Consider the following 24910-nt stretch of genomic DNA (forward strand, 5'->3'; position numbering starts at 1 on the left):
AAAGAAAATGTTCCATCTTCTGAGCCGCTTCTCCTCACAAGGGTCGCGGGGGTGCTGGAGCCTATCCCAGCTATCATTGGGCAGGAGGCGGGGTACACCCTGAACTGGTTGCCAGCCAATCGCAGGGCACATACAAACAAACAACCATCCGCACTCACGTACACACCTACGGGCAATTTAGAGTCTTCAATCAACCTACCTTGCATGTTTTTGGGATGTGGGAGGAAACCGAAGTGCCCGGAGAAAACCAACGCAGGTACGGGGAGAACATGCAAACTCCACACAGGTGGGGCCGGGGATTGAACCCCAGTCCTCAGAACTGTGAGGCAGACGCTCTAACCAGTCGTCCACCGTGCTGCGTAAAGAAAATTTATTTTTGAATTTTCTTATTATTTTTATCTTTCTAAAAAAAAGGTCTTAAAAATACATTTTTAATATTTGTGATAGAACTGGTAATAAAAATTCTGCACATACGTTATCTTTTCAAATAGAAAATATTAAAAAATGTTTGAAAATATCTGACTGAAAATGTTCAAAATAATATGAAACATTTTATATTCATAACAAAACTAACGCACCCAGAAATACTATTTAAAATGAAAGACATTTTTTTCTTTTTTTGCTGTCCCAATTATTTTAAACACAATATCTTTTAAAATAAGAACTGAAAATGATTATTTAAAAAAATTGACTTTTTTAAATTTTACTTTATTATTTTTTTGTCTTTGTAAAGACAGCACTACTTTTAAAAAAAAGAATGCTGAACGTGAAATTATCTTAAAAACAATGTCAAAAGTAACAAAAATGAACAATTGAAAATGTTTGTAAATATTTGAACACTTTTTAGGGTGGCTTTATATATATATATATATATATATATATATATCCTTGTTAAAATATATATTTGTAAAACAAAAATAATTCAGAAAGTTGAGTGGAAGCAAATAAAAGGAAATTGAAACACAGGCTGAAGAGACGCGCTCTGTGCCGTAAATTAAGGGAATCAAAAAACGGTCGTCTCACCGAGCTCACATCTGTCTCCGGTCCTTCCCGGCGCACAGAGACATCTTCCCGTGACTGGGTCGCACGGAGCGCCGCGCTCGCAGTCGCACACGTTAGCGCAGCCGCGACCGGACGTCCCTTTTTCACACACTGACAACAAACACAAGAGCAGTACCATCACTTATCCACAAGGGGGCAGCGCTCACGTCGCGCTTTGCGACAAGACTCACCTTTCTGGCAGCGAGCGCCGTGACGCCCGACCGGACAAACGCAGCGGCCGGACGCCGGCTGGCAGAAAGCTCCGGCCGCGCAGTCGCACTGCAGCTGGCACCGCGCTCCGTACAAACCCGCCGGACACGCTGAGGACCGCAACATTGTCATCAATAGACGCTAGCATGCCTCGTTCTTACCACTTGGTGTAATGACGACATTACATGTGACATGTCGTTTTGGATGGAGTTTAACGACAAAAGTGCGATATACAATCAAACCCTCTCAAAAGTGGAACCATTTGGAAATTTTCTGGAAAAATATTCCTTAAACGCATCATCGGCAAAAATCGAAAAGATGAACTCTGCGCTTTTTCTATGGCTTTTTTTGTGGTGTTTTTTGTGTGTGTGTTGTCTAAGTAAATGTGGAAAAGTGCCATGATGACAATGGAACAACACACCAAAGCATCAATTACTTAAATACTAAAATATTTTTTACCAAACACAATACACAGGAGACAACAGCTACTCATTTCAACAACAGTAGTGCCAACACAGTACACTCGTATCTCAAATCATCTTTCCCCATTGTAATGAATGGAAATGCCATTATTCCATTCCGCCCATGCAAAAAAAATCCAACAAAAAATGTGTAATATATAATTAATTAGATAATATGAAAATAGCACGCTATAATATTGTAACTTACACAAAAATGCAGTAATAACATAATTAGAATGTAAAGAACTACTTTTTTTGTGAATAACAGAGGAATAGGTAAAAAGTGAATCCATGAGTAACTCATTGTGGATATGGTCTTAAAACATTGCCTTTATTCTTAATGTTTATTTTAAAGTATTATGTATGTCTTACTTCTAAATAAATTAAAATTTAATTCGAGTGGTATGTTATTGTGTGGTTTTTTCTCACCGTGTTCACACACGTGGCCGTAGTATCCCGGCGCACAGCGACAGGCGCCGCTCACTCGGTCACACGTGCCGTTATTTTCGCACTCGCACGTCAGCCGGCAGTCGGCGCCAAATGTGCCCGCCGGGCATTCTGGGACGCAAGAAGAAGAATCACATGACGGCTCCCTCCTGACTGCTTTTGAGTGCACGGCGTGTTACCCGTGTCGCAGTGTTGTCCCGTCCATCCCAGGCCGCACGTGCAGTTGCCCGTTGCCGGGTGGCACGTGGCGCCGTTACTGCAGTTACAACGCCGAACGCAGCCCGAGCCGAACCAGCCTGGAGGACAACCTGATGACATAGCACGCACATGCACACACACACATAGTCAGTGAACTTATTAACAGCAGCAGAACCTCGAAATTTATAAAGTTCCAAAATCAACTGAATTGAAATTTTTTTTTGACTCATTGTTTTAATTGTTACTTACTTGTTTTAATTATTGATGTAAAACACAATTTACATTTTAGATCATTTTAATTATTGTTTATCTTTGGAAAAGAACAGTTGTACATATATAGATTTTTTTCATCTCTGTAAAACAATATTTTCATTTAATATATATATTTAATTATTTTTAAAACCAAAAGGAATACAATTTATTGTGTCATCTCTAAAACAATTTTAATAAATGTTTTGTAAATTTTTAAAAGCAAATCAAATCATGAATTAGATTTTGGGGGTCTTCATAAAATAATTAGATATTGTATTTAATTGTAATTATGATAAATTTATTTTATTTATCAAATGTATTTTACATTTTAGGATTTTTTGGGGGGGTTTTCATGAATTTCTTATATGATATTAATGGTAATTAGTTTTGGTAACTTTGTATATAAATTCTTTTTATTTTGCTATTAATCCAATTGTATAATAATTTATTGAATGTTAATTTATATTTATAAAATATTCTTGGATCATGTTTTACAAAGCTGCCATTTTGACTTTTTTTCCCAATATATTTAACTGCTTGAACATGTACTTCTTAAACTCCTTTTAAGTTTTAGAATACTAAATATAAAAATATAAAAAATATATTTTTACTTTGTGTTATTTAATGTTTTAAAATCTTATATATATATATATTATATATATTTCAAAAATAGCTTAAAACATTTAAAAAAAACTATATATATATATATATATCCATATATATATATGATAGTTGGGGCGGCACGGTGAGGGACTGGTTAGAGCGTCAGCCTCACAGTTCTCAGGAGCGGGGTTCCATCCCCGGTCCCGCCTGTGTCGAATTTGCATGTTCTCCCCGTGCCTGCGTGGGTTTTCCTCCCACATCCCAAAAACATGCATGAATTGGAGACTCTTGTGTATGTAGGTGTCGCTCATCCCTTTCCTGGCCGCTCACTCACCGTGTGCGCAGTGCTCTCCCATTCGCCCGGGCGGGCACGCGCAGCGACCGGTCACCGGGTGGTTTCGGGCTCCGTCCTCACAGGGGGCCACCTGAGCGCAGTCCGCTCCGTAGCGGCCGTCGGGACACGCTGTCGTCACGGAGACCAAAAGGTAAACGTCACCCTCTTAATTATGAATCACCTGTTGTTTAGTTCTTTTTGGACGCACTGGTGTTGCAGCGAGCGCCGATAAATCCTGCGGGACATTCACAGGCGCCGCTGGACGGCGCACACACGCCGCCGTTTTCGCACTCGCACGCCCGCTCGCAGTTTGGGCCGTAACGACCCGCTGCACATGCTGAACACAAGGAAACAGAAAACATGAATGGAAATGCCGTTAACCCGTTCCAATCTGCCCCAAATAACGTTTGCAATGTTTTTTTTAAGAAGGAAAATAGCACATACATTAAAAACATACAGGAAAATAACAATTAAATAGAATCTAAAGAATTAAAGAGTTTGTGCATCATGATTTTGTTTTTATTCAATAGTTACTTATGTGTCTTCTTCTGGTGTGTGTACCCTAGCCACCAGGGGGCAGTATAATATTAACAATAAATACACCTTGAAGACTGTCACTTCCAACCTCAGTAAGCTGTAGTAACATGAATTGCGTTTTTACAGGCTAAAGGATATATGCCTGTGATTATTGCTGTGTCTGCCTACATATGTTGCTGCACCACTTGTGTTCAAATATCCATTTCTTCTATTACTATTGCACCATCGATGCTACTTTTGCTAGCCCTTCTATGGTGCTTGGCATTGTGTTCTAGCATTAAGCTAGCGTGCTTTCCTAAATCTGCAAAGTTATGTGGCTTGGTTGAATACAAAATGGGTAATTATCTTTGTTTTGTGTTTAGTTTGACAGTAAGCTTCACAATGGAGCATAAACAATAAGCATCTTGAAGCTTCTTTTTTGAAACTTGCAACTCATACTTGCAAGTCAAGATAAAAAAAAAAAAAAACGCAAGTCAGGTCACCTGAGAATTGGGGTAGCACCGTATTATGTTTTGATGTCCGTGTGGTGTATTGCTTTTCTGGGAGACCTACTTTGGTCACATTTGGGCCCGTGGAAGCCCGGCGCACAGTAGCAAGATCCTGACACCGGATGGCACAGTTGGTTGGTTTGAGAGCACTGGCAAACCTCATTGCAGTTTGGACCGAAGGTTCCAGGGAAGCAAGCTGACATTGAGAGGGAGAGACGGGTTGTCACGTATTACTTCGGTGGGGGAAGCTAATTAAAACTCACTTTTCTCGCAGCCGCTGCCAGTGAGTCCTGCCGGACAGCCGCACTCGCCTGACACGTGGTGGCAGGAAGTGCCCAAAGAACAGCTGCAGCGCCGCATGCAGCCTGGCCCGAAAGAACCTGGCAGACAGGCTGCAAACAGACAAATTATTCACATTATGTCATTTTCCTGACTTTTATTTGCTTAAAAAAATATTTATTTTAAAATAGAAAATAGAAAAATGACAAAATATGAGGTTCCTTATTTTTATATATTTTATTTATTGGATTTATTTTAGTTTACTCATTTCATCCATTTTCTGAGCTGCTTCTCCTCACTAGGGTCGCGGGCGTGCTGGAGCCTATCCCAGCTGTCATCGGGCAGGAGGCGGGGTACACCCTCAACTGGTTGCCAGCCAATCGCAGGGCACATAGAAAACAACAACCATTCGCACTCACAGTCATGGCTACGGGTAATTTAGAGTCTCCAATTCATGCATGTTTTTGGGATGTGGGAGGAAACCGGAGTGCCCGGAGAAAACCCACGTAGGCACGGGGAGAACATGCAAACTTCACACAGGCGGGGCCGGGAATTGAACCGGGGTCCTCAGAACTGTGAGGCTGACGCTCTAACCAGTCGGTCACCGTGCCTCCTTCACTTCAAAACATAAAATAAAAAACATAATATTAAAATATATCATTTTCATTCATAGTAGGAGTAGAAGTAATAGTAGTGCTAGTTATTGTAGTGGTGTAGTAGTAATGCAGTATTTTAAACTACTTGTAGTATGTTTGCAACGTAATAAAAATGAAAATTCATACATACAACTTTTCCATTCTTTTATTTTTTAAAAAGAATTGCATTCACATCATACTTAAAAACATATGATTAAAAATACTGTATGTTCTTTTCTTATTTTATTTTGATTACATTTACTTTCTTAATAAAACGTTAAAACTTAAAAAATACAGTACTATGTCCCATTTCTTTTTATCATAAATTCAAATACATCTATTTTAATTAATTTTAATTAATTAATTAATCAAATTAATGTTTTTTTTTTTTCTTTCTTTCTTTAAACAGGGGAAAACAACAGATATAAAAGTAAGTGTTAGCACAAAACCTTTAGGCTGCTGCTAGAAAGTAAAACAAAAAATGTCTGGAAAAGCCTTGTCGAACATCTGAACTTTATTTGGTTGAAGTCCTCGCACTTGGCAGTTGTTATTTTGAAAATGTCCCCAGAACATCTGTCGTGTCGCATCGTTTCATCTGCATCGCATTGTTTCTATGAGACTCGTTTATTTGCAGTACCTTTGTCACAGTGTTTTCCTCTCCAGCCGGGCGGGCATTGACAGTCGCCTGTGACGTGGTGGCACGACGCCCCGTGCAAACACTGACACGTCTCCTTGCACTCGCGTCCAAACGTGCCCAGGTCACACGCTGGGAGCGCAAGTGACAGTTAAAAAAGTCACGCAACAGAAACACAATAAAGCGTCGGTCCGACGCTCACCTTTGTGACAGCGTTCTCCCGTCCATCCGCCGGCGCAGCTGCAGCGTCCTGTCTGTCTGTCACAGCGGCCGCCATTCTCACACTCGCACTCACGTCGGCAGTCGGCCCCGAAGTGCCCCGCCACGCACTCTATGTGGAAAAACACAGAACGCACAAGTCGCTGATGACAAAACGAAGATGGCTGGAGTCACATGGCGTTCATCAGGTTCCTGCAGAGGACTGCAAAATGTTCCCAGATAGGAATTTTCACTTGGACTGAGCATCTGGAGATCGCCAGGAGAGCATTCTGGAATACCACCACATACAAGCTCAGGATTGTAAGGTAAGTTAAGATAAAACAAGACAAGCCAAATGGTTCAATACAATGCAGTCTTATAGAATAGAAGACTTCAGTAACATAGACTGTAGTCCACAAGGTTGTCTGAGGTCATTCTTTTAAATATTTTCGTTTATTTTAATTTATATTTATTTCTGCATTTTTTACTTTGTTTTCCAAAGTATTGTATTTATTTTATTTTTGTTTTATCATTTTGCTTTAGTTTTTTTTATTTTAGCTTAAACTGTATACACTTTAAAAATGTATTGCTATTCAATTATTTTGTTGTATTCTTTCAGTTTTATGTTTTTAGTTTTTCTATTTCTTATTGTTTTTATATTTATTTATTTGTATTCATTATTTTATTTTCATTGTTATTTGTATTCATTTATTTGTATTATTATCTATCCATTTTCTGAGCCGCTTCTCCTCACTAGGGTCGCGGGCGTGCTGGTGCCTATCCCAGCTATCATCGGGCAGGAGGCGAGGTACTCCCTGAACTGGTTGCCAGTAGAAACAAACAACCATTCGCAATCACATTCACACCTATGGGCAATTTAGAGTTGTCAATCAACATACCATGCATGTTTTTGGGATGTGGGAGGAAACCGGAGTGCCCGGAGAAAACCCACGCAAGGACAGGAAGAACATGCAAACTCCACACAGGCGGGGCCGGGGATTGAACCCCGGTCCTCAGAACTGTGATGCAGACGATCTAACCAGTCGCTCACCGTGCCGCCCTGTTATTTTTCAGCTTTAATTTTTGTCACTGATGATGTAGTGGTGGATTCGCCTGACGGGTACATGCAGCGTGGCTTCAGTTCCCACTCAGTGACGATGTGAACGTGAGTGCGAATGGCTGTCCGTGTTCATGTTTTTGTGTTTTCAAACATTGACGTTAATGTGCCCTGCGACTGACTGGCGACCAGTTCAGGATGTAGTCCGCCTTTCACCCGAAGTCACCTGGGATAGGCTCCAGCACTCCGTGACCCTGAACAGGATACGCGGTATTGAGGAGGGATGGATGCATAGATTTAATTTTAATGTTCAATATCTTAATACTCTTGTATTTATTTATTTTGATTATTTACTTTTAATTTAGCTTTTTTTATTCATTTGTTTGTATTAGTTTTATTTCATTATCAATTTTATTTTTATATATTATTATTATGTTATAGTTTTAAATATCTTTTTATTTATTTTATTCTTTTTTTTGTATTTTGGTTTGTTAAGCTGGCTTTAAAAATATTTAAGAACCCTACTAATTTTTTTAATTATATAGAACACAAAACTTGCTAGGGTTCATTTATTTTTTTGAAATATATGGCAAACTTAAAACATCAGCTGTACAGTTAATAAGATTTAACGACGACCAAAATTTGGCCCTGAACAAGATGAATTTGCCTTATATTATTTCCTATGGGAAATATGAGTCTGCTTTAGAGTTTCCACTGTCCTCACTCTTTTTGTTTGCACGCATTCAACTTAAATAAATAGCAACTCATATTAAAAAGTGTCGTAAGTAACAACTGCTCATAAATTTGAACTGCGCAGGAACAGACCCAGATTGAAGTCATGAGCTGAACCGGAGGAGGTTCTGGCTGTTGTTGTGGAGCCCAACCACACATATTGGACGTATAAAGTTCATAAAGCCGACTAGATGAAGGCCAAACATCCAAAAATAAAATAGAACTAAATCTGACATCTATTTGGAGACGGCCTCTTACCCAGTTCACAGGCGGTTCCTGTCCAGCCGCTAGAACAGGAACACTTTCCGCTGCTTTTATCGCACGTGGCCCCGTTGTGACAAAAGCAGCGGTGCTGACAGTCGGCGCCGTAGAACCCCGCCGGGCATTCTGGGAAAGAAATGCCCAGCTGGTACTCAACCGCAGTGGTGGGAAGTACAGTAAATCGTTCTTAGGTGCTTCTTCTAGCTAACGTTAAAACTAACGATAAAGCTTAAGACGTCGGCCAGCTAACACGCTCCGATGGAGAACAATAGCCAATAAGGTCACTTATTTAGCTAACGTTAAAGTTAACGTTAAAGCTAAAGCGCATGCAGAAATGAAAGACGCGGGCATGTAACACATTATTATAGTGAAGACGAGCCAACATGTCCGCATCCTCTCGCTAACGTTAAAGCTATGGGTGGCTGCTTGCTTCAGCTAAACATTAAAGCTAAATGTTCAATGACATTTGAAAAGATAGCGTATGTGTACTTTCTACTGCTCACTTGGTGAAAATTAGCTTGTTACTATTATCTATCTCCAAAATTAAAAAAATAAATAAAATAAATAAATAAATAAATAGACACAAATAGAGAGAAGTTGAGATTTTGATTGATTGAGATCCTGGGGACTTATTCGGCAGACAAAACAGGGACAACATGGAGGAATGTGAACCAGGAAACATTAGCAATGATGATGCAACAAATTCAGAGAAGCAAAATATTCCCCATCCATAGCCTTATTTTACAGAATTGTTTGATGTTCTCGCCTACAAGAATGATTCGTGGAGAAAGCGTTGTGTCTTGTGCCAGCCTAACAACCACCAGCAAACATAGCTATGGTGCATTTTTTCAGCTGTTATCATTTAGCATTTTTTTTGTTAGTCAGTCCACAACATTAGCAAATTTACAGGAATACGTTGTTTTGGTGGAATAAAAGCCCAAGACAATGCTAACTTGCTTTTCTTTTTTAAACTTTTCATTACAAGCACTATGAAAGTTAATAAAAGAGAGATATTATTTGTGCAAAAAAAAAAGATTTTTTTTTTGTACCAAGGTATCAACAAGAGTAATGTACTATGTAGTTGGCAGTTGTTGTGACTTTGGGCTTGTCCCTTCTGGAGTTGCCACAACGACGTAGTCACTCCGGTCGTCACTTTGGGTGCGTACGTGCGCTCACCTTGTGCACAGTCGGGGCCGATCCAGCCCGGCGTGCACACGCACAGCCCGCTGGCTGCGTGGCAGACACCATCGTTACGGCAACCGCAGGTCAGGTTACAGCCGTCGCCGTAGAAACCGCTCGGACACGCTGCCAATGAGAAGGAGACGGAAGATGGTTAACTCCTCATGAACTCTGCTCATCAAAAGGGGGAAGTCCACTTTGGTAAGTGATAAAGATGGTAGAGCAAGGAAATATTGGATGATTTGCGATTGGCTGGCGACCAATTCAGGGTGAACCCCGTCTATCGTCCAGCGCATCCGCGACCCTGGTGAGGATTAGCGGTTCTTAAAATGGATGGATGGATACTCCTACTACATACTATCCATCCATTATATATATATATATATATCCATCCATCCATTTTAAGAACCGCTTATCCTCACAAGGGTTACGGGAGCGCTGGAACCTATCCCAGCTATCAACGGGCAGGAGGCGGGGTACACCCTGAACTGGTTGCCAGCCAATCGCAGGGCCCTACTACATACCATACAAACATTTTTCAGTTTTTGTAAGGTGGCTGACCATGTGTAATGCTGTGTTATGTGATTATGTGCCATACACCAAAACAGATTCAATTAATATTTTCCCTCAAAACTATACACATAGTACCAAATAATGACCAAGTGAAAAAGTGCTTGGAAATGCTTGCGAAGTTCTTAAAAATATAAAACATTTATTGAATCCATTTGAAAATACAGTTGCAAATGTATACAAAATGGAGGGCTGTGAATACTTTTTCTTGGCGGAGTGTACATATTGTGTGGCGTCACTCACTTCGGTTGCAGAACGGTCCGATCCAGCCACTGGGACACGAACAAAGGCCGCTGACCGCATCACAGCGGCCGCCATTATGACACGCACACTTCTTCTGACAGTCCAGTCCAAAGAAGCCCTGAGGACACGCTGAGACACACAATGATTGACACGTCACTTAAATACACTCTGCACACTTTGAGGAGTAAAAGTGCGAGATGCGAGTCTCTTACGCTTTTCGCAGAAGGTTCCGGTCCATCCCACCTGGCAGGTGCACGCGCCGCTCACGTGGTCGCACAATGCCTGATTGTCACACTGACACCGATGACAACAACCGAGACCGAACATTCCCCCTGGACACTCTGACAGATAAAAAACACAAATTGATTCATATTTAACAATTATATGTATATTTGTTGCATTTTTCCACCAATAAGACAAGCTGTGTGGTTCAAATAATACACAGTACAGCGGAACCTCGATTTAGCAGACCACAACTTAACGGACTTTGGATTTAACAGACAGAAAATAGTGTCCAGTTGGAACTCCAAATCACCCCTCCCATGCATCAGCGAAGTAAGTTTGGATGAACTTTCAAAGTTTTCCAACTTTTTAAAGCTTTTTTTATATTTATTCACAATCATTTTGCACTCTACTGGGTCTTTTTAGGCCATGAAAAAAAGTGGTTTAATTCAACGGACAATTGGATTTAGTAGACGGATTTAAAGACAGCATCTCCACGATTATTGAATGTGCTTCAAGACAACCAATGTTGTTGGCAGCACTTACTCTCATGGCACTGAGTCCCAGTGTAACCAGCCTCACAGTTGCACTGGCCCGTCAACGCGTCACAGCTGCCGTCTCCATTTTGACAGTCGCAGTTCTCCGTGCAGTCCGCCCCCCAGTGGCCCGTGTCGCATGCTGGCACAAAAGAAAATCCATGTCAGGTACCTCTTGAGTTCGATTTTTTATTTTTTATTTTTTTGGGAGGGGAGGGGGTGGTACCTTTCCTGCAGTCGTGGCCGGTCCAGCCGGGTGCGCAGGTGCACCGCCCACTCACTGCATCGCAACGAGCATTGTTCTCGCACACGCATTTCATCTGGCAACCTCGACCGAAACGGTCGCTGGGACATGCTGATCACATCACAGCAAAAATGTCATGTCAGCTTCTTGGTTCGGAGGTCAAGTTTGCTGTCAGATTATTACAAAATCTAATACTTTTTTTTTGTTGTACTCGTGTGCAATTTCAGCCGAGGAAAAGCATTTGTAGGAAAAGGACCAATAAGAACAATGGTGAAAGGCATTCTGTTACAATGTGAGTGACAAGTGGACACATTGTCTGACTACCATACTAAAATATAAAGTTAACTAAATCATTTGTTAATGTTTGTTTCTTTGTTGTTTGTTTTAGAGTTAAGATAAATAACAACAATTTAATAAATAAGAAAACACTTTAATAAAACAACATGCAAAAACTTACACAAAATAATAATTGTGATTTAAAATGTTTGCTTTTGTACATTTTTAAATTGTATCTATTATTTTATATACATATATTTCTATATTGACATATGCTACGTGCATAGAAAGGTTGGTGAATGCTTAGAAATAAAATAAAAAAATGTAAATACTTTGTATAATATTAAATTGTATTCATTTATTGTATGTCATGTTTTTGCATCTAATATAAATATGAATAATTAATAAAATTATGCACAAAAATGCCATACAATTTATAATAAATATTGAAAAACCGCAAAAGTAAAAACAAACATGTTCTGGGATTTGTTTTTATTACTATTGCTGTTGACTGCTAAACTCTATTTCACCAAACATGGGCAAATCGGGTAGCTATGGTCCAGGATGGACACAAGAATCATGATGATTTTGAAGAAGTTTGGCGTGTAAACTTGTCTTCCAAAACACAGAAGTGAGATGTGTTTTCTTTTCATGAGTGTTGTGTTAAAAAGGGCACGGTACTTACAGTTGTGACAGAGGGTTCCCATGAAGCCGGGGGCACAGTTACATGAGCCGTTGTGTTTATCGCACACGCCGCCATTCTCGCAAACGGGGCAGCGTTCTGAGCAGCCCACGCCCCAAAAACCCTCCGGACACACTGTTGAAAAAAACATTATAAAATGTATAAATGTTGTTTATAACTTGACATAGTGGTGTTCAGTTTGATCGGCGTACCGTTCTCACAACACTCCCCAGTAGTGCCAGAGGGACACCTGCAGTTTCCTGTCACTTTGTCACAGGGGGCGCCGGTGCAGTTACAAGGATGCACACAGCCGGCTCCAAAATTTCCTTCGGGGCAGTCTAAAGGAAGACACGTGGCAGGGGTTGTTCTCAAAACTCAGTGGTGGGAAGAAACCAAGTACAGATACTTCATCACTCATCTTAAATTGATTTTTCTAGATTGTTTTACTTTTCTTGAGAAGTTCTCTGACAACATTTGACTTTTACTCTTTTACTTAAGTATTTTCCACTCCTTACTTTGCCAAAATAGGCTCCTCTGTGGATGACAACATGATGTAAAAAAGACAAATAGAGAGAGATAAGTCAACCTGGGTTTAGATGTGGACTTATAAGGCAGAAAAAACAGACAGCAGAAACTTGGATAAACGTGAACCAGCGAGCATGAATGACGACGGCAACCGAATCAAAGACACAAGTTATTCACCTTCCATGGTCTTATAGAAGAGAATTTCTGTCATGTTGTTGGCTACAAAAATGATTCATGATGAAAGCGTTGTGTCTTAGCGCCAGCTTAAAGAATACCAGCTACTCTGTGTAATCTGAAACAAACACGTACAGGAATGGTTTATTTTTTCAGTTGTGATCCTTAGCTATTGCTAATTAATAATTTTTCGTTATGTTGTTTTGTTTTACTTACTAAATGATTATCCTGTCGGAATTGAGCCTGTTGGGATTTTTTTATTCTTATAATAACCTATACTTTTACCTGTTATTTTTTTCTGTACTTATAGTGAAGTAGAGTGTGAGTACTTTTTCCACCCAACTGAAAGTTAATAGTGTGGGCCCACCCACCTTGTTCACAACCGTCGCCGTGACGACCCGCCGGGCACTTTCGCTGGCACTCCCCACTCACATGGTCACATGACACCCCGGTCGGGCACGCACACTTCTTTTCACAGCCGCTGCCGTATGTGCCCGGGCTGCACTCTGCACCAGGGAAACACAGTTGCTAAGATGAGGAAGCAAGTACAATGTGACGCATTTTCCTTCCAAAAAGTGCCCACCATCCTTGCAGGCGTCGCCTTGGTAACCGGGTTTGCACACACACGTGCCGTAACGACGGTGACACTCCACAGTGTTGTGTTGGATGCAGCGACACTCCTCAGAGCAGCCAGCACCGAAAGTCCACTTTGGACAAGCTGGAGGAGGAAAATCATACTGTTACACAGGACACCATGCAGAAGTTTAAGCTGAAGTAAAATGGCATTCACATTTTGGCATTGACAGCACGGACGGCTCGGTGAAAGCAACAGGTGAGGAGGGCGGTGGGTCTACGCAGCAAACTAGCAGCGGTTCCTGAAGCGTGTGGAAATTTTTGATTATAAATGAGAACGGTAGCACGGTCACTTGCAACACAAGCAAGTCTATAGTCACATTTAGTGAAAGTACAAATTCTATGCACGCACATCTGAAAAGGCACCTGCTGAGGCTCGATGATGAACAGACTAAATCCTCACGTTAGCCGTCAATTAGCGAATTCACTTGTAACAGAAAAAAAACAGAGAATATACTGTACCGTCTACTTTGACAATGAAATCCGCAATGGTCGTTCAACCTCCTTATTGCAAAAAAAAAATAAAAAATGTTCACCTTGCCCCGACTCGACCGTAACAACGCTCCCCCCAAAAATCTTCAAACTAACTAACTGGACCTCTCATCCCGCACCCGCAGACACACAACACATTGAACCCCCTTGACTTAATCATCCAATCACAAATCACACCTTCACTGCCTCACAGACAGTCTGAACTTAAGAGAACTCTAGCTACAATCCATGTGACACAACGGTAGTTCAGTACAACACATTATTGCAAAAGCATTCCCAGCTCCTCCGATTTAAAAAAATATATATTAATGTAGTAAGTATAGACCTTGCAGTTGTATTTCATGAATTGGCGTTCGACTGCTACAATTAACGACTGTCTGCGAGGCCATGCAGGTGTCTGAATGTGATTGAATCAGCGAATCGCGGGTGGGGAAACTGCACCCAGGGATGAGCAGGGAGTCGATTGTGGGGAGAGCGCGGAGGCGGAGGAGGCTGAAGGCAAACAGTTGCACGCACAGCGAGTTAGTTCGTAACTGAAGAAATATTGATGAGGTCATCGATTTGACGTCGACTCAACTATCATCACATGGGCGTCGACTACAAAAAAAAAAAAATGTGGTCGTTCGCCCCCTAACATGCACAATATCTCAGTTATAGAAGCTCACGCAAAACAAACTTTTGAAGCCACGCGGCCACCTTGAATATCCGACAGACATGGTGCACCCCTTCCAGCTGGGTCTGCGCTTGTATTACAAATAGCTGTTTAGTTGTATGCCAGAGTTCAGCTGGTGTTGTCAGGTTTAGCTGGTCTTACGGAGGTGGCAGAAGCGTCCATAGAGTCCGGGGTCACACAAGCAGCCTCCATAGGTGCGATGGCAGCGTCCGTTATTGGCGCAGTTACACTTTTTGTTGCACTGCTTCCCGTAGAAGCCCTTCGGACAGCCTACACCCACAAACAAAATAATTTAATTGTGTTTTGCCTGAGGGGCGGATTAAAGAAGGTACAACTCACCATCTTGGCACAGCTCCCCGCTCACGCCCGGCGGGCAGCGACAGCTCCCGGTAACGGGATCGCAGCTGGCATCGTTCTTACACTTACAGGGGAAGGAGCAGTTGTGGCCAAAATAGTCTTTTGGGCATGCTGTGGCAGTGAAAACACAACAAAGGCTCTCACAGGAACTTTTCAGAGAAAGGACATTTATCTGCGCAATTTTTGTTGCAATCATAACAAAAAGCATAATTGTACTGTTTTCATGTATGTGTGTGCGTGCGTGCGCGCGCGTGTGTCCTCACTCTGGTTGCAGATTATTCCCGTCCACCCATCTGGACAATCGCAGCTGTTCTTCCAGGCGTTACACTTGCCTCCGTTGGAACAGTCGTCACACGTCAGACTGCAGTCGTTCCCAAAAGTGTCGTCCAAACACACTGCAAGTCACCAATTAACAGACTTAAGTAAAGTCCCGACATTTGGACTTCCAATGATACTTGGGAAATGTTAAATGGTAACACAGAATAGAGACTTTGAGTTCCTGCTGCTGCTGCTGCTGTCAGGGTGTATAAGCCTCTGCATTCCTGTGTGCGAGATGGCTACACGATGTTGCGATAGACAGGAGCAAGAGGTGCGCTAATTGAACCCTGCTGAAACTTCTTGGAGTCATATCATCGTTAAAGGGGCATGAGTGGCTTAATTAATAAAAACAATTTAAATAAAGCTTCTCCAAAGTGCCTCCTCTACAGCTGATCTATGGTGTGTATTGCTACGAGTGCCAATTTGGATTAATTAGCGAGTTCGTTTGAAAAAAACAAACAAATCCCAAATCATAATTTTTGCAATTTAACGAAAACGAATCAAAGCACGTATTTTATTCTGACAAGAGCTGCAAATGCAACGAAGCCATGCAACAACCTCCTAGGTTTTCTCCCACCGCCATTTTGCGCATGCGCAGCTGTACAGTAGCCAGTGTAGCCGATCAAATGGCTCACGGAACCATCTCCCCTGAGACGATAACTTCCATTGGAACGAAGCGTCCGATGAGAAGGAGCTGCATTAATGTTCATGGCAGACTACGAGCGCGGCAGATGAATCGGATAAAGTTATACAACAGTCATTCAAGACATTGTGGCAGATGATTGATGAGAGACAGCTACCGCTAATTAGCAGCTAGGCTAACTAGCTGTCTCAGTAGAAGCAGATGTTCCCAGCCAGCCAAGGTGGATATAGCATTCTACCGCACCGAGACCGGCTTAAAACAGACTACGGCCACAATGTGGAGAGGGATCCTGGTTAAAGTAAGCCACTTTAAACTAAAAAGAAGTGTTTGGGCTCTGGAAATAGCAGTTGCTAAAACACCAAAATGCATCTGCACTCTCTTTGTATTGTGACAAAATGTACAACCCTAAATAAACTGCGAACAGGACTTAACCAGGGGACTATAGATAGTTTTCAAATCATCTAATTAGATTTTTCATTCGTTGGACAATGACGTCTTTATTTCGGAATAATACAAGGAGTAACGATTCAACTGCGATTCGCCATTCATTTGTTAGTGTCAATGCGAATAGCGATTGGGGATTTACATGGGGACTCCGAGCTCTAACGGTGTGTGCGGGAGAGAGGGTGAGCCATGGCGGTCAAAATCTTGAAAGTGGGGTGCGTGGTTTAAAAGGTTTGTATAAGTGACTGCTCTACAACGGAGTAGCAAAAGCTCGATAAGTACGCACCAAACTTCTCGGCTAGATTGCTCTCGGCCCTCAACTCGCCCTCGTTGCCCTCGTCATCCTCGTAGTCGTCGTAGCGCTCCAGAGGTTGGCTGGAGTCGTGCATTAATGTGAGCTGGGGGCGAATCAGAGGCAACTCGGCGGCACCTCCGCTGTACAGGGCCTCAATTGCATTGTCCAGAGCTGCGGGGGAGGAAGAGTTTAGGTCGTGTTTGGCGTCCCGCCGGGGGGATTGGCACTCGCCCGCGCTTTGGTAGAAAGTACTCACGGATGCAGGAGATGCGGTCCTCGTCCAGACGGAAGCCTCGTCGGCAAAAGCACTGGTAGGAGCCGTCGTTGTTTTGACACGCGTGATCACAACCGCCGTTAGCTGACAGACACTCGTTGATGTCTAAACAAGGAGAGGGAAAACAATATCTTATAAAGTTGAAGAGTTCAAAGTTTCAGGTTAAAGCTAATGATTTTCATTTTGGGTATTTTAATTTAATGTGAATTCAGAAATTAAGAGGCTGATTTTGAAAGATTTGAACTTTTATAGAAAAGCTCTTTCACAGAAGTCTATGATGTTACTTAATTGCAAAAAGTCCAAGAAAATAATTTTGTTCTAAAACAGACAAATCAAACTTTTTCACACAAGTCGAAAATTGCACTGAAATAGTAAGTATTATGCGTTGTGAATAAAACAAATAATAATAATAACAACGTGAATGTACTAGAACTACAATCTCTTGAACTACACTGTATTGTATTGAAAATAATATTCATTATCAACATACTACCGACCTATCTACCTACCTACCTACCTACCTACCTACCTACCTCGCTACAGTATCTTTAACTGTTCCAGCTTTGCAAGGGCTTAAGTTCAATCAGATCATCTTCCAAGTTCTTATAGAATAAATATTGTGTCTAGTGTCGAAATGATCATTGTATGAATGCAAAAGTGAGAAAGACAAATGGAATATTTCTTCTTTTTCGTAAATGTGCGGAATTTTAAACATACCGTCACAGCTGCATCCATCTGAGCTGAGGCGGTAGCCCGCTGAGCAGTAGCACTCGTAACCTCCGGGATAGTTGGCGCAGTTCTGCTGGCAGCAGGAGGTCCGCTGGCCACACTCGTTCACGTCTGCCAAACGCAACACAAGCACCAAGACCAAACTTTACGATCTGCTTCCTTTTTTTAACATGATGAAATAATGCAAATTGTGCAGTTTGAGAAGGCGAACGTGGGTCAAGCGAGCAAGGGGAAGTGACTAAATGTTGATGACATAAAAACACAGAGATGCATTTATTATCATACTAGATATCCGACCTTGCCTTAGGTTTCTTGTCAGAGCTCCAGTATCAATTCTAAATTGTTGCTCTTCTAGCTATACAGAATTATTTTTCTTTGTCAAAGCAGGAACCGTATTGCTTTTGAATGACATCCAACCCAGGGTGGTCGAGGTAGCTGAGGTCAGATAAAATTCGAACTTTTCTTCAGTGACGCTTTCAAAAGTAATGCAATTAAAATACCTTTTTACTGTAATGCAGTAATAAGGCAGTATAACACCCATTACAATCTCAGTCATTAATGCACGTGACAATACATTTTAACCTTGTGGTGACCGGACATTAATAACTTTTTTTAAATATATAAAGCCATAAAAAGTCTAAAATTCTGTGAAAAGGTACACAATTTAAATGAAGAGAAGTTCTATTATTATGTTGCATGGTTGTGACTCAAAGTTGATTTCGCTAACTTTGCTCCTTTAACGACACACGTCTTGATGATGATGATGATGTCTTACCAACGCAGGTTTTAAGGTCGTCATGGAGGCGGTAACCTTGGTTACAGGTGCAAACCGGGCCGCTGTTGGAACGGCGGCAGTGGTGCGAGCATCCGCCGTTGTTGCTCTCGCAGCTGTTCACGATCTCCATCTCGATTCCTTGCAACACAGACAGACATCGTGATGTGACTTCTAAAAAAGTTAGAAAAAAGTACTTTGAGTCACAACTCACTGTAACACTGTTTGCCGTCCGATCCAAGCTCGTAGGCGGCGTTACAAATGCAGGCGAAGGAGCCCGGCGTGTTGTGGCAGCCGTGAGCGCAGTTGCCCGCTTCTGTCTGACACTCGTCAACATCTAAGATTAAAAGAAACAAGGAATTTATTAGTTAACGGATGCACACAGTTGTTGCTATTTATTTAAGTTTTTGGAATTAAAAATCTACATTTTTTTTTAAAGGAATTTATTCCCAAGATGTTCCTATTAACTGCTCGAAAAAAAAGTAACATTGAATCGGAAAAACTTTGGTTTGCCTGCCCACAACTTATGGTGTCAGTTTCTGCAATCAGCAACGTATGCTCTAAAAACAATGCGGCAATGGATGGCAATGTGCTGCTAAAAATCTTATCAATGGCACTTTTCAGTTGATATTTGTCAAATTGCCAGTGATTGTTTTCAATATTGGGCATCTGAGAATTGCGATGATATGCTGTGATGACTTACCAAAGTTATACTCTTTATTTAGTCTCAGATTCAGGGAATTACAACCCAGTGGATTTTGTATAGCATTGTAATGTAATAATATGTGCATTAAATGGTTATTATCATGTTGCGGGCGGTGGTTTGACCTTCGCACGTCCGCCCGTCTTCGGCCAGAACGAAGCCCGCCCTGCATTCGCAGTGCGCGTTGCTGCCGTCGGCCCGGCACTGATGCATGCAGCCGCCGTTGTTTTCGCCGCAGGGATTCTGCACTGTAAGGACACACAGAAAGCATTGGCTGGTAAACCCTCATGTGGCTCTAATAATGGGCCAAACACACCGTAGCATGGCGTTCAAGTGTCATTTCTGTTCAAAGTATGTCAGGAATGACAACCTTCTGCTCAGCACAAATGAAAGGAAACAGCCCCACGGGCCCAAAATGTGACCAGCAAGGTGTCATTTTCAAACAGACACAGCTATCGTCCGCATGCCAAGAAACCTAAGAAAGATTTTGCTGTCTCGCGAAGTGAAGGGTCCATCTTGTTCCAGCACACGTTGTCACTAAATTACAGTCAGCTTTTGGCCCGATGTATATTTACTTTAACGGACACATTTTCCTCGTAAGCAGCGTAGTCATGACTAATCCTTCATTCCGGGTCCATGCACTTACATTTGCAATGTTTGCCATCTTCCGTCAGCTCGTAGTTGGTCTTACAGCGGCACTGGAAGTGAGCGGCAGACTGCTGGGTGCAGAAGTGTTCACAGCCACCGTTGCTGAGGGCGCAAGAGTGGACGGCTGCAAGGCAAAAAAACTATTTCAAAAATACAATCTGCTTCCTTGTAAGTCGAGGTACCGCTGTATATTCATAATATAAATTATCAGAGGTGTTCTTTTGCTTTTTTTTTCTCCTGTGAATTTTGATCGGACTGAAGGTTGACGTAATATTTTTTTCCAGCGAAAGCTGCATTGACTTCCCTTTGATGATGGTTATGTGCCATCAGCACAAATGAGCCAACAATCAAAGCTTGAAGTCAAAAATCATACGCTGATGAGTTTGCGAAGATCACCAGCTCAATCATCTCGCCAGTCTGGACTCAATCACTTGAGTGAAAACAAGAAGGCAGTTTGATGTTTTTCACTTGTGCAAGACTGCAGTCAATATCCATCCATCAAAGGAGCACTACGAACCTCAGAGAACTTTCCAGTTTAAACATTTTGCGCGTGTGGCAGGCGTCTGACCATTGCGGTCAGATCCAGAACTGGATAAGATAAGCAAAGCTGAGATTGAATTCATACTGATGCTGTGCTGATTGCCCTTTAACCAGCCCTGCGTGTGATCACGCTGTGAGGGAGAAAAAAAAACCAAAAAAAAACTCCAGAGACACAAAAATGTTCTCCATTTATTTGTGAGCATACTTTGCATTTTTTCCTGAAGGGCATCTGCACAGCTTTCCCGCTTCCGTCTGCAGGCTGCAAAGTCTCACATGAGGGCTTCACCTGGGAGTCGCGCCACACGTGGACGCTGATTATCGCTGCAATCAGACATTTCGCCTTGCAGGGACAGTGGGGGTGGTGGCTACGGTATTTTCTCTCTCATGAAGCCAAGACACACACATGAAGCCCTAGAAATGCTAGACAGGACCACTACTGATTGTAGAAGCCAGCGCCAGGTTTATACTCCTGTCTCTATCAGGAACCAAAGCGTATGTTCTGAAAAAGGCTGGCTTCAATCTTAATCACAGGTGTTCTCCAAGCCAATTTTGTAGCTAACAATGTCCTCCAGCAGATGGACTGCGTCCAGCTGTCATCAGTGAGCAGGAACTCTTCCCGACGCTGAATGCTAAACTGATTCCGACGCTTTCATGCTGTGTGATTTTACGGCCAACGTCTGCTCGAATTCATTTCAAGAGAAGCCAACTAATGCAGTTTAGTCCGCGCGAGCCGTTCCCATTTGCACATTTGATGCAATTTAATACATCAATTCAAGTTCGCGGGCAGCACGGTGGAACATTGGTTGGTACGTTTGCATTCATGGTCGAGAGGTCGCAGGTTCCAATCTCGGCTCAGGCTTTCCTGTGTGAAGTTTGAAATGTACGACAAGCGCTACAGAAAATGGACGGATAGATTGAAGTTTGCGCTTGTGTTTGTCAGTACACACACACGCCCAGTAACTCTCCCCACTTGGACGAAGGTGTAGCACTTGGTGGAAAAGTGGCTAAAGTAGAGGTCAAGTAGAGGTCAAAGACCTAGCGGTGTCTCAGTAGGGAGAGGCGGTGTCTCAGACTCGTAATCTTTCCTCGCTGTATCGCGGTTCACCTATTGGGGATTCACCGAATTTCAGATTTTTGTTTTCACATTCATATTGCGCTTAATACACCATATTGTGGGATTTGGAGTGTACGCTGTAATTTATTTTGTGGTAAAATGAACACTTCCTATCTTAAAACATTAAAACAGTAATTAATTAACTAATTAAAAATAACAAATAAACATTAAAATGATTAAAACCTATTAAAAGGACCAAATTGTACATAGTGTACAGTACTAGTGTGAATTACTGTATGTTTAAATGTAAAAATAGGTGTTTAATAGGAACGAGTAAGTAAGTGTTTATAAGAGTACGGTAAGTGTTAATAGGAGTGTGGGGAAGAGTAATAAGAGTCTGTGGTGGTTCATAAAGCTTTAAAATATATAATAATAATAATAATTTTCAATATAATATACTTTGTGGATTTCAGCTATTACGGGGGTGGTCCAGAACCACGTGGCACCTGGCGACTACTAAAAATATGCATTTATTATTGTTAAACTCTACTTTTAAGATTTATGTTATGTAATTCCCATTTTAAGAAAAAAAAAAACAAGAAAAAAAGGTGAAGTGTTTTAGGGCATGGTTGAACGTCATTGACAATTCATTACCATGCCTGAACTGAATGATGATTTGAGAAAAAAAAACATTAAACAGTTTTAATTCGTACCAAATTTAAGGGATTAAGAGACCAAAATTGTGTTGCCATGCCGGTACATCCATGAGTGTACTCACAAAGGCACGTGCGTCCATCCACATGCAAGCGGGATCCCGTCTGGCATTCGCAGTAGTAGGAGCCTCTGGTGTTAACGCATCTGTGCTGGCAGCCGCCATTGTGAACCTGACATTCATCAATATCTGCGGAGAAGGAGGATGAGGGTGAGTTTCGGACGGGATGCGGAAGCAGGAAGAGAGACGGGAGCCAAATCAGCGCCATGTGACTAAAGCCTGTCATTATGGCCAGCTAAATTCCAGCTGAGCCGCCGGGCTGGATGGAAGGATTACGACGGAGTTTGGGAGTTAAAGTCGAGGAGCTGATGAACGAGCAGGCCAAGTAAGCAAGTAACTGCGATGCAAATCAAGCACAACAAATTCCCCCATGTGGTAAAAACTATTGTACAGTTACATTCTTTCCCCATGCGAGCGAAGCCAACACATGGAAACATACACATTCCGCTTAGCCAGACCAGGATATTGGAAACAAAATAAAAAGATGTGGTGTTTTTTTTCTGTGGGGGAAGTAGCGGGAAACCAAACAGATCCGTAATTTGTTTCCTAAACATGTCTTGAATTAAAGGTCAAAGACTGATGAATTGCTAGTCATGTCAACCTGACCTCCAGCGCTGTAACGTAACTAAAGTCAGTGGAAATGTAACGAAACAACGTTAGGGGTGACGTTACCTGCGAGAAGCTTGTGACTGGTTCATGTCTGCAAATGCAGGTAACACATCATAAATGACTTTAATTGCTCAATCCAGGTGCCTCTTTGCAGACACAAACTATGTTAAGAATTCAGTAGTGGAAAGCAATTTGACCTTACACTTAACCGTTTTCATTTTTATTAGTAATCTGGTGTCAATTATGTCTACTGCTGTGTAAAGTGGTGGGAAAAAAATTGGCTTGAAGAGTGTTTTTGTCACACTGAGTGGGACAATGTGGCGAGTGGACAAGAGCATCTGGACCTCATCGAGTACTTTGCGCTGCACGTGTCTGTCTTTATGTTCACATAGTGCACAGGAGGACACGCTGTGGCCACAACATTAGGTACACCGATGTACCCAACAGAGGAGCTGATGCACCGTTTTGGACTGAGGTGTATTCATTTAGCAATGTTTATCATTGCAGATTTCGCTACAACGGAAATTGGCGGTTAATAAGGATTGTTTTGGGTTTTTTTTGATGGATTTTTACAGTATACATACTAATGCCCTCGCATGTGGGAAAGGAGAGCCACAGTCACACATGCATTTTCACCCATTTATTGAGTGAGAACAGTAAAACACAATGAGCACAGGAGCTGCTGTCAGCCACAGCTCACATCCATCTGTATCCCAGCTTTTCACCTATTGCGGGTGGGTCTGGAACGTAACCCCGTGATGAACGGCGGCTAACTGTACTGATTTTAGTTGTGTATATATTGAAATTAATAACAAAAAAATAGAAGCAGCTCTCAGTATGGTACAGTGCAGTTGTACACCACTGCAAACTGCAACCACAATAATAAACATGATTATATAAATACTTCTGACAGTGTCAGTCAAAACTGACCATTAGTGCCTCCACTAAGTATGAAATGTTTATGACAAGAGGTTATTTTTTTCATCAACACTTATTGGTAAATTAGTTACTTTACTGTTAGCAACTCTATCCATCCATTTTCTGTCCTTACGCTTGTCCTCATTAGTGTTGCGAGTGCGCTGGACCCTATCCCAGTTGACTTTTGGAGAGAGAAGTGGGGGAACATATTTCAGGAGAAATATAGACAAACAACCATTCATCCATTTTCTATAGCGCTTGTTCTCCTTAGGGTCCAGGGTGCGCTGGAGCCTATGCCTGCTAACTTTTGGCGAGAGAAGCGGGGGAACATACTTTATTGCAGGCAGGGTGCATAAAGGCAAAACCAATCAAACTTACATTCGCATCCATCCATTCATTTCCTGTTGTTTCTCCTCATTAGGGATGTTGTCATCGATTAAATGGTATGACAAGCAGCCAGCGCCAGCCGTCCACGCCGACTCCCCGACCAGACAAAAAGCCTTTAATATTTCACAAAAGCAACGGACTGTGTCTAGATCATCTTCCCAAAGTGTTTCTAAGGGGTCTTGGAGCCATGAAATAAAAATAAGATATTACTCTTTTAATAAGAGTAAGAGTAATAAGAGTAAATAAAACGATGGGCTGACTAAGCAGTTTTATAGGTGAAAATTCATTTGCACACACTCGTTATGGTCATCCCGTCTTACGATCTCGAGGCAACATAAGTGAGGGAAAAACAGGCGTTTTATAATACTTCTCAGACAGTTGAGCAATCAAAACTGTAAATAAATTTGTTCTCAAGCTGTTTTCAACACTTGAAATTAGTTAAAAAACTAACAGACGACATGGGTACAGACCAATAGTATCGATGTGGGAAATATGAAATTCACCATATTTGGACATTCCCCACAGTGACAATATGTTATTTATCGTAATGACAGTCTACTTGCATCATGGGGCAAGTGATCTACCAGGTCTAGCAGAGAAAAAAAGAAGCTTGCTGTGTGTGTGTGTGTGT

At 41.8% G+C, this 24910-nt stretch overlaps 1 protein-coding gene across 3 annotated transcripts in view; it reads right to left on the reverse strand.

Annotated features, from left to right (window-relative positions):
* megf6b (multiple EGF-like-domains 6b) overlaps window positions 1–24910 on the reverse strand; it is a 67836-nt gene that overhangs the window by 1308 nt on the left and 41618 nt on the right. For 2 of the 3 annotated variants that reach the window (XM_061784012.1, XM_061784015.1), the window contains 31 exons: window positions 22372–22494; window positions 19998–20123; window positions 19477–19599; window positions 18863–18985; window positions 18652–18789; window positions 17865–17987; window positions 17130–17252; window positions 16865–17044; window positions 15437–15568; window positions 15156–15284; window positions 14958–15086; window positions 13602–13736; window positions 13390–13524; window positions 12532–12657; window positions 12323–12454; window positions 11344–11472; window positions 11128–11259; window positions 10572–10700; window positions 10360–10488; window positions 9544–9672; window positions 8365–8493; window positions 6322–6450; window positions 6123–6251; window positions 4835–4963; window positions 4636–4767; window positions 3755–3883; window positions 3547–3675; window positions 2339–2467; window positions 2142–2270; window positions 1233–1361; window positions 1024–1152 (listed from right to left, as the gene is read on the reverse strand). In XM_061784012.1, coding sequence (XP_061639996.1) covers window positions 1024–1152; window positions 1233–1361; window positions 2142–2270; window positions 2339–2467; window positions 3547–3675; window positions 3755–3883; window positions 4636–4767; window positions 4835–4963; window positions 6123–6251; window positions 6322–6450; window positions 8365–8493; window positions 9544–9672; window positions 10360–10488; window positions 10572–10700; window positions 11128–11259; window positions 11344–11472; window positions 12323–12454; window positions 12532–12657; window positions 13390–13524; window positions 13602–13736; window positions 14958–15086; window positions 15156–15284; window positions 15437–15568; window positions 16865–17044; window positions 17130–17252; window positions 17865–17987; window positions 18652–18789; window positions 18863–18985; window positions 19477–19599; window positions 19998–20123; window positions 22372–22494 — 4047 coding nt within the window. The remainder of the gene's footprint in view (window positions 1–1023; window positions 1153–1232; window positions 1362–2141; window positions 2271–2338; window positions 2468–3546; window positions 3676–3754; window positions 3884–4635; window positions 4768–4834; window positions 4964–6122; window positions 6252–6321; window positions 6451–8364; window positions 8494–9543; window positions 9673–10359; window positions 10489–10571; window positions 10701–11127; window positions 11260–11343; window positions 11473–12322; window positions 12455–12531; window positions 12658–13389; window positions 13525–13601; window positions 13737–14957; window positions 15087–15155; window positions 15285–15436; window positions 15569–16864; window positions 17045–17129; window positions 17253–17864; window positions 17988–18651; window positions 18790–18862; window positions 18986–19476; window positions 19600–19997; window positions 20124–22371; window positions 22495–24910) is intronic. The other variant, XM_061784014.1, reaches the window with a different exon arrangement.

This window comes from Phyllopteryx taeniolatus, chromosome 9, assembly GCF_024500385.1.
Source record: "Phyllopteryx taeniolatus isolate TA_2022b chromosome 9, UOR_Ptae_1.2, whole genome shotgun sequence".
In the NCBI taxonomy this organism is placed as follows: Eukaryota; Metazoa; Chordata; class Actinopteri; order Syngnathiformes; family Syngnathidae; genus Phyllopteryx; species Phyllopteryx taeniolatus.